A 13,612-nucleotide genomic window follows, 5' to 3' on the forward strand; every position below is an offset into this window, starting at 1 on the left:
CTTTTTGTAGGACAGAAACATAAAACAATTGTAGCATATTTTTGTCTTTTAAATACAGCAATCTCCCAACTGACAGAAAAAAAGGCTTCAGAATAATATAAACATTTTTGCAGAAACATTTTTAAAAATCACATTTCCTACTTCTTTTTCTCAGAATTAATATCTACTTAATAATTCTTACAGTACATTCTGATATTTGATAGTTTCTAATTTAAAAGGCTTTGGAATAACTTTTTTTATCCAGATTACAATCTTTAATCTTTGCTACAAGATTATGGCCACAGCAAAGACACTGACCACACAATTCATTGTTCTGTTTTCCCATCTGACTGTGCAAGTACCTGTAATGGATTTAAAAAATGATAATGATCAGGCAGTTTTCAATTCGCAAAATCTCTAACCAATATTTTATAACCTAAATTCACTCACAGGGAATAGCAGACATCTACTTTATGGTCATATTGGACTGTGCTGTTTTCTAGAAAATATATCTGAATTCTTTCAGCCTTATTTCATACATTTAAGATATCATAACCTTGGTCCCAATTCAAACTATGTTGTGATACACTTTAGTTATTTATTTATTACTAGATGATAACCCGGCGTTGCCCGGGTATTTATTTATCCCAATCCTGTATTAGACAGGAAAAGCCATCACTCACTGTGGTGAGAATTAGAGACCTAATTGCCCTGGCCAACAGCCTGGGAAAAATTCTACAGGGAACAGCCTTTGAGGTGATTATCTGCATTAGCACGCACCTCCCCCGACAACTTGCCCTCTTTACTTGAAGCTGAGGGCCTAGGGCAGTGATGGCTAACCTTTTTGCTGTTGCGTGCCAAAAGCGGGGAGAGCGCGGGGGGAGCATGTGTGCACATACCTACACCTATAATTCAATGCGCCCTGCCCCCCACACGTGACCTCCCCATGCTCCCATGCTTTTGGTACGTGATGGCATGGTGGGCATGGTAGGCCTGTTTTTCGCCCTCCCCAGGCTCCAGAGGCTTTTCTGGAGCCTGGGGAGGGCAAAAACTGCCTTCTCCACCCGCCAGAGGCCCTCCGGAGGCCAGAAACAGCCCGTTTCCCGACTTCCGGTGAGCCTAGAAGGCCTGAAAATTAGGTGGCCGGCGCGCACATGCGCGCTGGAGCTGAGCTAGGGCACCGTTCACGTGCCCACAGATATGGCTCCGTGTGCCACCTGTGGCACGCGTGCCATAGGTTCACCATCATGGGCCTAGGGGGGTTATTTTTTGTTTGTTTGTTGTTTGTTTGTTTAAGAACCAATCCCCCTTACCAGAGGGAGCCCCCTTGTGGAGTACTGTGAAGCCGTTACCATGGCAACTCCATTGAGATGTACATCAGAAGCCATTTTAAGGCACAACAGGGTATATCTTAACAGAACTTGAATACAAAATGCACACTATCACTGTCAAAAGTACTGTGATTTGACACTATAGATATAATTCATTCCTTTTCATTTCAGCAGCCCAGGCATTCCAGAGTTATGCTGGAACACAAACACAGACAGACTCATACACACCCCAAGGGGTGTTAGGGGTGTCTTACCCCCACAGTATTTTTTTCCCAGAGAGTAAGTCATCTGTGTAGCAAGTTTTGTTATTGCTTGAGGTGTTCCAGAGTTATGCTGAAACACACACACACCTGAGAGGTGTTAGGGGTGTATTACCCCCACAGTATTTGTTTCCAGAGAGTAAGTCATCTGTGTACCAAGTTTGGTTGAAATTGTTCCAGAGTTATGCTGGATCATATATATATACATACATACATACATCCTTTTTTATATATATAGAAGACATAGATATTGAGATTCTACCTCTCTTACAGTTCAAAGCAATCTAATTAATGCCTTTCCTATTTTACCTAACAACCTTGTTAGGGTAAGTTGGGGTGAAAGCAAGAATGCATACCTACACTAACCCAGTGAACTTTAGGACAGGCTGAAAGAAAGTGGAGATTCAGAAAAACCAAAAGAAGCCAAAGTTTACCGCATTTTGTCAATCAAGCTTTAGCTTCCGTGTTTCCCCAAAAATAAGACCCACCCCAAAAATAAGCTCTAGCCTGATTTTTAGGAGTGGGCCTAATAGAGGCCGTAACCCAAATATAAGCCCGGGTGATGGGCGTGGCCAGCATAAGAGGCAGCGAGTGCAAGGGGGCTGACGGTGTCCAGCAGCAGCCGCAGCCTGTCGGCCCCTTGGCGCAGCGGATAAGTCTGAGTGCAGAGGTGGGGGGGAGACAGGCGATCTGGATGTGCTGCACAGCTTCCTTGCTTATGGGAGGATTGTGCGGCGGCACTGGCAGCAGACAAAGGCAGGAGGAGACAGGCAATCCGGACATGCTGCTCAGCTGCCTGGCTCATGGAAGGCTCATGCGGCGGCACTGGCAGCAGGCAGAGGTGGGGGGAAAGCAAGTGATCCTGATGCCCTATGCAGGCACCTGCCCCGGCCCAGCCACAGGCAAGCTGAGAGACAGTGGGAAAGAGTGGGCAGCCCGTTGGGATTGCCTGCCTCGTCCCCATGCCTCTGCCAGGCTCCACCATGCACTTTTTGCCTAGATGAAACTTCATCTGCTTGCTAATCACTCCGTTTCAAAGCACCCAATTTGCAAGCAGGCAAAGCTTCCAGTCTCTGTCTTTTCTCCATCTGGGCGAAAAGTGTTTGGGCACCTATGGGTCGCTTGGGAACAGAGCAAATTGCTCAGTTCCCAAGTGCTGCATAGGCACCCAAACACTTTTCACCCAGAGGAAGGCGAAGCCCATGTTTCTCCCCAGTCTCCTCACTGTCCCACTCCGCTGCCAGCTCTACAGGCTGCTGGTGGACCACAACACTCTGCTTGCAAATGGGGCACTTTGAAACGGAGCCAATTGCTCCATTTCAAAGTGCCCCATTTGCAAGCAGATGAAGTTTCCAGTTTCCATCCAGGCTAAAAGTTTGTCTGCCCTGAGAAGCCGTTGCGGCTGCACGCAAGCAGATGGTGGGATTGGGCAGCCACCCACAAAATAAGACATCCCCCGAAAATAAGACCTAATAGGTTTCTGGTCCCCCCAAAAATTATAAGACCCGGTCTTATTTTTGGGGAAGTCACACTACAAGCTACTGTACAATTTATTAGTTTGGACTCAAAACATTGTGTAAAGCCAGGCAACTCTAATTCATTCAATAAATCCTGCTAAAACTCTAGCCAAATATAATTGTGAACACAATCTTTGTAACAATGAAAATTGCACAAAACTGCAGATCACAGGCACCACTTCCATTGTTTCAGTTTTAGCCAAACAACCCTAATTTCAATTGCTAATAATTTACATATACTATGGGAGTTGTCAAATTGTATTTCAACTGGTATAGGATGCCTATGGTCTGCAGTTTTGTGCACTTTTCATTTTATACTTTCATTAAAAATTGAAGTGATACTACAGTGCATAATTTAACCAATGTTTTATTTGCTGCAGCTTGATATTTACCATCAGTTGTAGTATCCCAAAAACATGAGCTTGCAGTATGCAGACCAGCCCCACACTTCTGCATCACAGCACAGGTCACTAATGGATGGAGGAAAAATTCAGCATTCATTAATAAAGCAAGAAACTGATAAATTATTCAAACTTGCAGACTTTCCTATAGAAGATTTTATTGGGGTTGGGGATAAAGGCCAACTATAAGAAAAACCTCTATCATTATAGTGGCAAAGTATATATGAAAATCTTCCACTTTTCCACTTTTTTCCAACATTAATTATACCAATTATGCTACGAAGTTTTCTTAAGTTTTTTTCCCAGAAAGATTAAATTAACGAGATTCATTTTTTCTTCTCCTTAAAAAATCTTTCCACTAATAATTCTAGAGATTATATGTACAGATTTTTTTGGGTAAAACTAGCTAACTTTGCCTTTAGTAAATAATTCTTCATACATTTAATTTTCTGCAAAATAATCACTATTGCACTTAAAAGGCGTAGCATCTAAGCATATCTAAAAATATGAGACCATGGGCTATGAATACTTTAGTCCAACAAAACTAGATAATACCAGATAATACCAGATTTGAGACAGCTACACAAGAATCTGATTTTCTATAGCTCTATTACTGATTTAAATATACTCACTGGAGATATCTGGGCATGTTTCTGCTTTAAAATATTCTACTCTATAACATAATAAAAAAATAACCCTCCCTTTTTACAATCCTGTAATCCCTTAGTTCGGTAATATTGGCCAAAAAAGATTAGCAAGGCTCCTTGTCTTTCTCCTGCTCCTTCTGTATTTGTGCCTGCCTCATGGGAAATGAGAATTAAATCCTAATCCCACATCTATCACTTTAAATACGTCTTCTTGATTATGGAGTTGAAGTCTCAGGATATCTGGAAAGAATCAGCATGAAGAAAACTGCTTTAGAAGAAGCTATTGGTATACGATATTAAGTTTTCACACAAAGAAATAGTATAGTATATTCACCATAAATCTTACCAACATACTTAAATGTTTTTCCCAGTTTTACCAGATTTGCTAGAGACCGTTCTATTATAGCGGCAATCCATTTATTCACACTGTCAGGGTTATAATCTGCTTTGCCTAGAACACCTTCTATGCACTGAAAAAGAAAATAATAAAAGAATAAGTAAAAGATTTTTTATAGAAATATAAATGTAAAGTTTTCATATAATGAATGGAAAATAACTCAAAATCCATGGCACTTTTTCTAATGTCTAGACTAGAAATTATGAGATATTAATTAGAAAAGCAATCAGTCAATAATCTGAGTGTTATCTCAACATGTCTAAAATATCTCATTGTGTTGAATTTACATATTAATGCAACAAATAAAAGCAGCATCTTATTTGTTTTCACAGTGCTGGACTTCTCTGGAGCAGTTGTAAACATATTATGATACAGATTAAGTTTTCTAGTTAAACACAAAAAAAGGCTTCATCGTAATACCAGAAATACAGTTTACCATCTTTACAAAATTAAGCAAGTTTGTTACTACAGCAAAGAATTCAACAGAACACTTGTTGCTTTGCAATGCTAATCATAATTGGCTCAGATCCTAAACAGCCTTCTTGTGATCCAAAGGTCTCCTTCCAAAGAAGGATCCCCAATCTACCATATAATTTTGCAAATGAAATGAGTGAACACCAGTTGACACTTATTCACCTTTATCCTCGCATTCAAGCACTCCTATGTTAGCTAGATTATCACTCACATCCAATTATACCTTAGTCTGAGAGTATAGCAAGCTGTAGGAAACAGAACTGACGGAAATACAGGTAGTCAGGTTACAAATTTAATGGAGCCTGCCCATTCCATTCGTAACCGAAGGATATATGGGAGTGAATCTGGTACCTTGAACGAGATCACTCTCTCCTTTCGCCCACGCATTCACTAATCAAATGCAAGGCTCATTAAGTGCACATGAGGTATTTCAGGGGTGGAGAAGGCCGGGGGGGGGGGGCTACTGATGGAACAGGCCACCTTCCTAAGATCACCCAAGCCCTCCCTGCCCCACTGAAATACCTCATGATGGCCAAAATTGGTTCCCCCCCAACCTGCTGCACCGGGTCACTTAACTTGTGAAGATCTAGAAAGCAGTCTCTTTTCCAGCCTCGTGCATCTCATTCGGGCCCCCACAGGTTTCCCTTGGCCCGTTGCATGCTGAAATGGAGCCTCTGGGGGCCAGATCCGAGCCTCCATGGCTGGATTTGGCCATCCGAGGCTCCATTCGACCCTCCGTGGGCCTCTCCCAGCCTGTTGCAGACTGAAATGGAGCCTCTGGGAACCGGAAGCTCCATTTCGGCCTGTAATGGGCCTGGGAAGGCCGCTGGATGGCCGAATGAATGGGGCTTCTGAGGGGTGGATCCGCCCCTCAGAAGCTCCATTTCAGCTGGCAATGTGCCGGACAAATGTTGCAGAGCCTCTGCGGGTGTTTGTAAGGGCGAACAACTGCCGTGGTGCTGCAAGATTCATAGTTTCGGGCCTTGTTTGGAAACACTAGGGGGCAATCCAGGGTATTACCTGTAACTTTCTGCTAGTGTGTATCCTCTGATGTACATTTCCACTCATAAGACATTTAAAATTCAGTTCATTGTCTTGATCTTAATGTTAAAAACCTTAAAAATCTATTAATCAAATATGAATACAAAGTTTGGCTATCATCATAGCTATTGATACTTATTTCCAAAATTCAATAATACACCAAATTAAATGCATATAGTATTATAGCTCAAGTCTTTCAGAGATATCATATTTTTTGGTGTATAACACGCACTTCCCCCCCCTCAAAAGTGGGTGGAAATGTCTGTAGTCTTATACAGTGAATGTTGCCGAAACCCCACCCACCCGCCGGCCCCCACCCTTTGGCCTCTGCTTCCCAGCAATTTGCCTCCTTGCAGCTAACAGCAAAGCCTGGTCAGCTTCAGCACAGCCTGATTTAGCATGAGCAGCTGATTGGCCGTTGGATTGCCACTGCCCATTGCTGTCGCCACCTATCCGTGCCGCCCAGGGGTGGGTTCTACTTACCTTTACCACCAGTTCGCAATGGAATCGGGTGCGCACACTCGCTTTGCTCGTGCGCCTTGCTTCTGCGCAGATCGCTGATGACGACATCAGGGGTGGTGGGTGGGGCCTCCCGCCGGTTTTACTACCAGTTCTTGCAAACCGGTCCTAACCGGGGGCAACCCACCACTGCTGCCCCCTGGAACGGGCCAAAAACAGGGCACACGGAGGCCAAAAATGGGGCACGTGGAGGTAGCAATAGGTGGCAGCGGCGATGGGTGGCAATGGATGGCGGCGATCCCCGAAGCCTGGAACAGCTGATAGGCAGTATTCCAGGAGGCAGATCGAACCGCCAATCAGCTGCTCATGATAAATCAGGCTGTGCTGAAGCTGACCAGGCTGTTTGCTGTAAGGAGGCAAATTGCTGGGAGGCAGAAGCAGATTTTTTTTTCTTATTTTCCTCCTCAAAAGCTAGGTGCGTCTTATAGTCCAGAGCATCTTATAGTCTAAAAAATATGGTATCTGTCATTTCTATTTTTAATGCACATAAAACCCCCCCATCAAAAATGCATTTTATTACCAAAACACATATAACTCACATCTTTAATAATATTGTAGGCTTCTTCAGTGTTAAAGATCACCTGTAAATATATTAAAATATATAAAGATATTATATCCAAATTCTATCCAAATTTGAAAATATGAATTTTATCCAAATTCATCCAATTTGAGTGTACTGCAACTTATAAAAATTTAAACTAAATAAACAGTAAAGCATATCAAGTAACTTTCCAGAATACAAAAATATACAGGCCATTAAAAAAAAAATACAATTCCTTCAAATGCAAAGTTAATAGTCACAATCTTCTTTCTTTCATTCTGGTAATGTAATTAATTTATGAAGTTAATGCATATTGCTACTATAACCAAGTTGTTATATCTTAACAAATATGTATCATAGTACTAAAACCCACAAAGTCTCAAATGTACTGTTTAGCTGTTTTTTTAATTCACTGCTTCTATCTTGAAAGATCAGAAACTAAAATCTGTATATAATCCTAGAGAATAATACATGCACAGTGCTTTAGATCTAGAGCAGAGTGTCAAACTCAAGGCCCATGGGCCAGATCTGGCCCACAAGGTGGTTAAATCTGCCCTGCGGGGCCATCCTGAAAACAGTGAAGGACTGACCTGTGGCACCTTGGCCTGGGCCACGCTGACTGGGCACTGATCTGCAACCTGATAGTAGCAATCGAGGCCGGACTGCGGCCAGCATTAGATCGCAGCCCCACCTCAGCCCCGCCTCTGGGTGTGCGCACAGGAGGTGGTGAGTGCACGGGGCCTGGTGTCCCTGGGGACCATGTTCTGAGTGCTTCTCTTTCATCCAGGACACAGTCCTCGTGTGCTCGCTGCCTCCTATGCACATGTACAGGGAGTGGGGTCGAGGCGGTGGTGCAGATCTAATTGCTGGCTGTGGTGCGACCCAGATGGCCACCATCAGGTTGCAGATTAGAGCCCTGCTTGCTGGCCTTTCACTGGGACCGTCCTGCCCCCGCATAGGAAAGCCAAGCTGCCAATCTTTCCCCCTGCCCTTCCTGAGCATGGAGGTAGGAAGGAGATGGCAAGGAGACGGAATGGGACATTTAGGACCATGGGCTTCTGCCTGCCAGGTGCAATGGGCAATAGGCGATCACAGGGGCTGTGGGAGGGATGCGGCAGGCGAGCAGCAGTGGCATGCAGCTTCTGGCATTGCAGGGGGCAGGGGCAAAAGCAGAACTGCTGTCTCGGAATCAGGCGTGGAGGTAACAGAGGGGAGGATGGACAAAAAGGGAAGCTGCTGCTCCAGTTTGTTTGTTTTTTACCTGCCAGAGGCTTCCCATTTTGATCCCTCCCCCATGGTTATCTCTATGTGGCTCTCCACTCACTTCTCCCAGACCTCCACAAGTATTTGTGTGCGTGCGTGTGGGAGGAAGCTCCGCAGCCCACTGCAACCACTGGGCTGGCCCTCCAGGATGCAGGGGGGGAAGTACATGATGCGGACCACCTGACGCGCCTGCTCCATCCCACGTAGCTGGAATTGGCAGGCGACTGCCTGGTGCATCCAGCAGGCCGGACTGCATGCCTCCCCCCCTGCACCTCTGCCTCCGGCTACAGTTGCCATTGCGGGACAAGACAAGGTGAGGCTTGGGGTGGGGCAACTGCTGCCAGACAGCATCGGCCTGCCTATTCGGTCCTGTCTGTTTTTGCTTGCGTTTGGAGAGCAGGTCGCCGTTGGTCATCTCCTCGGCCCCTTGCAGGTCTTGCCCTTGACCCGTGCATGGAGCACATTCCCCTCGCACACCTGATGCACCTCGGCACTGCTGTGGGCCGTTGCCACCGATGCTGCCAGCAGCTCACGCAGGTCCATTAGGTTGCTTCCATCGCCGCCCGGAGCACCAGGCCTGCCCAGCCTGAAGGAGGCGAAGCAGCCAGCTAGAAAGACCAAGTAGAGGTGGTAGAGCACGCCCAGGCCCAGCAGGCAAAAGTCGGCCACCATTAGCAGGGCAAGTTGGATTCTCATCAGAAAGTTGTGCCTCCCCCGTCTCTGCTGGGCCTGAGAGGCCATGGCACCGATGGGAATCCAACTTTCCCCACTCATGGTGGCTGACGGTCCTCTGCTGGGCCTGGGCATGCTCTACTCGAGCTTTCTAGCTGGCCGCTTCACCTCCTTTGGGCTGGACAGGTCTGCCAAGTAGCGGTAGCGGTGGGTCTGCAGTGGCAGGTGGCCAAGGTGCATCAGGTGCGCGAGGGGAACATGCTCCATGCCAGGGCAAGGGCAAGACTCATGAGTGGGTCGAGATGACCAGCGGTGACCTGCCGCAAGCAAAAACACAGTGGAACAGAGTAAGCACGTCCAGGGGCCTGCATCGTGTGCCTCTGCCTGCTGCTGATGCCGCTGCTGCGCATGCTGCTGGGAGGACCAGCCTGGTGGAGCAGGCTCCAGAGCTGCAGAGTGCGCCAGCTGAGGGCTGGCAGGCTGTGGGTGCTGCTGGAAAATATCAGACCCCACGCACAAGATGGTGATCACACAATGGCCAATGGTTTCCAGCACCAGCTGACCCACCTCTTGTATCACCTTGCGGCAGCAGCACCCCTATCACATCCCGTGTCACCTCACCTCATCATGTGGGACGAGCCTCCCACCCACCACCCACCGGACACCCCTGGATTTCTTCCCCAACACTGCCTGGCCCCTCATGACCGACATCAACTGGCCATGCCCCTGGGTCATGCCCAGTCAGCCATTACTCCCCCCCCCCCAGGACAACCACAATGCTGATGTGGCCCACAATGAAATAGAGTTTGACACCCCTGATCTAGAGGGAAAAAGATGCTCCAGAAAGCAGAGTGTAGCATGCATATACAGTAAAACTCCTTAAACATCAAAGCTAATTCACTAATATGAGCCATAAGAATTCACCAATGCTGCATCTGTAGCAACTGTTCCGGAAATCACAGGAAAAGTTATGTTTAAAAAAATGCAAGGCACTGATGAGAAAGTCATAGTAGGAAGTGTTCCAAATCTAAGAAATTTATTTAAAAGAAATGTTAAAATCCAGTGTTTTTAAATAAATAAAATCCAGTCATTTTAAATAAAATGAACAGCAGAATCAAGCTAGCTGTGTTTCCCACTGAACTGGGTCATATGAAATGCTAAAATATAAGCAATTTGGTTTGTAAAAAAAAGTTTAGGGCTAAGTGCATTGTATGAAGTCAGACAATTGTACACTTCTCAATAAACCATTAGGCAAATTACAGTTTAGCATAACACCTAAATCCAAATATGTGTATTTATGAGGCAGAGAAATAGACATGACAGCATTTCTGAATGGTGCCACACACATATATACCAATAAGCAGAACAAGTAAGAATTTTTCTTAACTCTTTAACTGGAAAAAAAAAGTTTAGTGGGCACCTGAGAATTCATCAGAATAACAAATAATATAACTGTTAAGGACTAACTTCTCCCCTCCTTCCAAGAAAGTAAGAACTCTTGAGAACTTTGTATTTCAAAAGGAGCCTTTTATTGAAAGGGATGAAAGCAAGTCAAAACTCAAAGCAGGCTCTGGGGTCCCTCAGGGCATGCAGTTCAGGATAAAGGAAATTAAGAACCCCCTCCCCACCGTCCGATGTGGATTCCAACCAATCTGCTGGTGTGAAGATGAATTGTACCAGCCTCTCTGAGAAACAGATAAGAAGAGCTTCTCAGGGTCATCTTGCAATCCACTCACCCCCCCCACCTTTCATTTCCCAAGGTGTGAGAATTCTCCAGGCATTCCTGGTGTCAGGCACGGTTATAAATCAGGTTAAAGTTTATACAAAGAGGACCAGGCAGGACACATAGGAAAAAGAACTAAATGTGACAACTCCGAATCCCCCCCCTCTTCCACAAAGAATGGCATATACACAGATCTGACAATAACATAATTGGAAGGGACCTTGGAGGTTTTCTAGTCCAATCCCCTGCTGAAGCAGGAAATCCTATACCATTTCAGACAAATCTCCAATCTCTTCTTGAAAAACCTCCACTGTTGGAATACCCACAACTTCTGGAGGCAACTTCCATTCCACTGATTAATTGTCCAGAAATTTCTTCTTAGTTCTACATTGTTTCTCTCCTTAATTAGTTTCCATCTGTTGCTTCTTCTCCTGCCGTCAGGTGCTTCAGAGAACAGGTTGACCCTCTCTTCTCTGTGGCAACCTCTTTCTGAATCCACCCATATATTGGGAATGTAGAGTCGAAAACATTTCATGGATAGATCCAACGGGAGAGCTAATTTCTCTCTGGAAGGGTTGGATCCATAAGTATTATATTTCTCAGCCTTGTAGGATTTGTCCTTGAATTATATGTAGAAACAAACTGACAATTAATGCATTGCTTATATTGTTGATGCATCATTGCCGCACTGGTTCTCATCCACCAGCATATAAGTGACTATATTTTGCATAATTGAAAGTTTCTGAGTAATCTTCAAGAGCAGTTTAAAATACAAAACAGTGTGGTATATATCAACATTTAAAACAAAGTACAAGCAATCCTCATGTTACATCCATTTGTTCAATGACTGTTCAAAGTTTCAATGGTGTTGGAAATACATGGATGTAGGACTGTTCTTTGAAGCTCTGGCCTTTGTGGTACCTAGTCCTGTGATTAAGCCCAGGGTATAACTGGTAACATCTGTATATGGATGGTATCTCACTCTGAACAGATTATCTTTTGTAGAAATTCCATACATGTGCTAAATAACATGGGACAAAACAGTCATTCTTCTAGCACTATGTAGTGGAGTAGTCAGGAGTTTGAATATTCTGTCCCAATTTACAGGTAGTCCTCAACTTATGAGCAACATTTCTGTTGCTAAGCAAGACAACTGTTAAGTGAGTTTTGCCACATATATTACGACCTTTCTAGCAACAGTTGTTAAATAGATCATTGCAGTTAAGTCAGTAATACAATTGTTAAGTGAATCTGGCTTCCCTATTGACTTTGTCAGAAGTTACAAAAGGGCGTTGCCTGGTTATGACCCCAGGACGTTGCAATGGTCGTAAGTGTGAAAAATGGTCATAAATCACTTTTTTCATTGTAACTTCACCATTGACTGTTGTCATTTCAAAAGTTCGCTAAATAAACGGTTGTAAGTTGAGAACTACACTTTATGCTGTATGCAGCGCAGAGAAACTTTGAAGCAAAATGGGTGGCAAATAAATTTAATAAAAATAAATATCAATTAAAGTAGTAGAATAACAATAGAGCCAATGGTCCCTTATCTCCTAAAGATCAGGAGAACCATGCTTCTCTCCAGATTCCATTGGTCACCTACAAGAGTAATGTAGACTAATGCCACTCAGCCTGAACCCTAACTGTGAATTTGAGCAATTTATCCAAAATAAAAAAATATTTTTTTTTGTCGTTTGTTATCTGTCAATTTATTGTTGGATACTTAAGAGTTTATATGGGTGGCCTTAAAGTCTTTTAAATAATAAATATATGTATAAAAAATTACTATTTGTAAAGGAATATTGTAACTATAGATTTAAGCCTTCTGGTCTTTTTAAAAGATTTAGCATAATCTAGCACATCATAAAAGAAGAAACTTTGAGAAGTCCATGAATATGGGTTACTGTACAAGTTTCCATTTTGTGATGAGGTCAGCTCAAGGCAGCGTGACATGTTGTAGAAGCAAGTAAAGAGGTCAACTTAGATATTACTTCACTGCCTGTGACCGCCAGTGGCACAATGCCTCTCTACCAGCATGACCAAAGTCAAGTGATGAAAGGAGCGAAATTCTTTGAAGTAATCCTTAAAGTATTAATTCTATTGATTTTTGTAGCGTTATTTTTAATGGCTAGTAAAATAAAAAAACAATTGTAAAAAAACAGCTGGAAAATTAAAATGCTGATGCATCCTCTCCATCCCCGAAAGAAAAATCATCACATGCATACACATACATATGCAGGGTGTGTCCTCTTCATGGCTGCTTAAGTATGAAGTCTCACTGCTCCAACTTGGCTGCATCACCTTTGATTGGCCTTATATTAGAACGACCAGGCCTGAAAAACTCGATCGGTCTTGTTATGCCAGGAGATTTATCACCTCTCCCCAAAGAAGGTGACGCGAGCCCGCCCGGAGACGACGCCTGATGGGACTGAGAGAGCCGGCCTTGTGCTCCTCGAGGGCCTTTCAGTCCACAATCGAGCAAGATCGACCCCGAGAGAAGAAGGATTTCCTTGGTTCCTGCTGACCAGCGCGGGAAAGAACTGCATTACCTCATCGTTACGGGGAAGAAATTCCTCCATAGCTGCAGCGATGGTAGCAGCAGAAGCCTCCCAACTCCCAGCCTCGCCCTTGCATTAGCTCAGCAATTCTACTTCCTCCTCCTCTGAGCCCGGAGCACGAGAGTGCCTCTTTCTGCAACTCCCTCTGCTGGCTGAAAGGCTCCACGTCTCCGAAGCTCGTTTGTGTGTTGTCCGGCTCATCCCCAGATTTACTTGTTTGCAATACTAAGAAAGAGGCCGTAAATATTTAGAAACAAAAAGGACAATTCCCATCTTGGGGAATGCCTGT

At 44.3% G+C, this 13,612-nt stretch overlaps 1 protein-coding gene across 1 annotated transcript; it reads right to left on the bottom strand.

Annotated features, from left to right (window-relative positions):
• Window positions 1–264: 264 nt before the first annotated feature.
• DYNLT3 (dynein light chain Tctex-type 3) lies at window positions 265–13,344 on the bottom strand. Its single transcript, XM_070943448.1, has 5 exons — window positions 13,315–13,344; window positions 7,106–7,147; window positions 4,482–4,605; window positions 3,480–3,557; window positions 265–341 (listed from the first exon to the last, which is right to left on the bottom strand). Exons 1-5 carry the CDS (start codon window positions 13,342–13,344, stop codon window positions 265–267), a joined length of 351 nt encoding a protein of 116 aa, XP_070799549.1.
• Between the last annotated feature and the right edge of the window lie 268 nt (window positions 13,345–13,612).

The sequence above is a fragment of the Pituophis catenifer genome, unplaced genomic scaffold (genome assembly GCF_029215685.1).
Source record: "Pituophis catenifer annectens isolate HBS135680 unplaced genomic scaffold, rPitCat1.0.hap2 SCAF_4, whole genome shotgun sequence".
NCBI lineage: Eukaryota > Metazoa > Chordata > Lepidosauria > Squamata > Colubridae > Pituophis > Pituophis catenifer.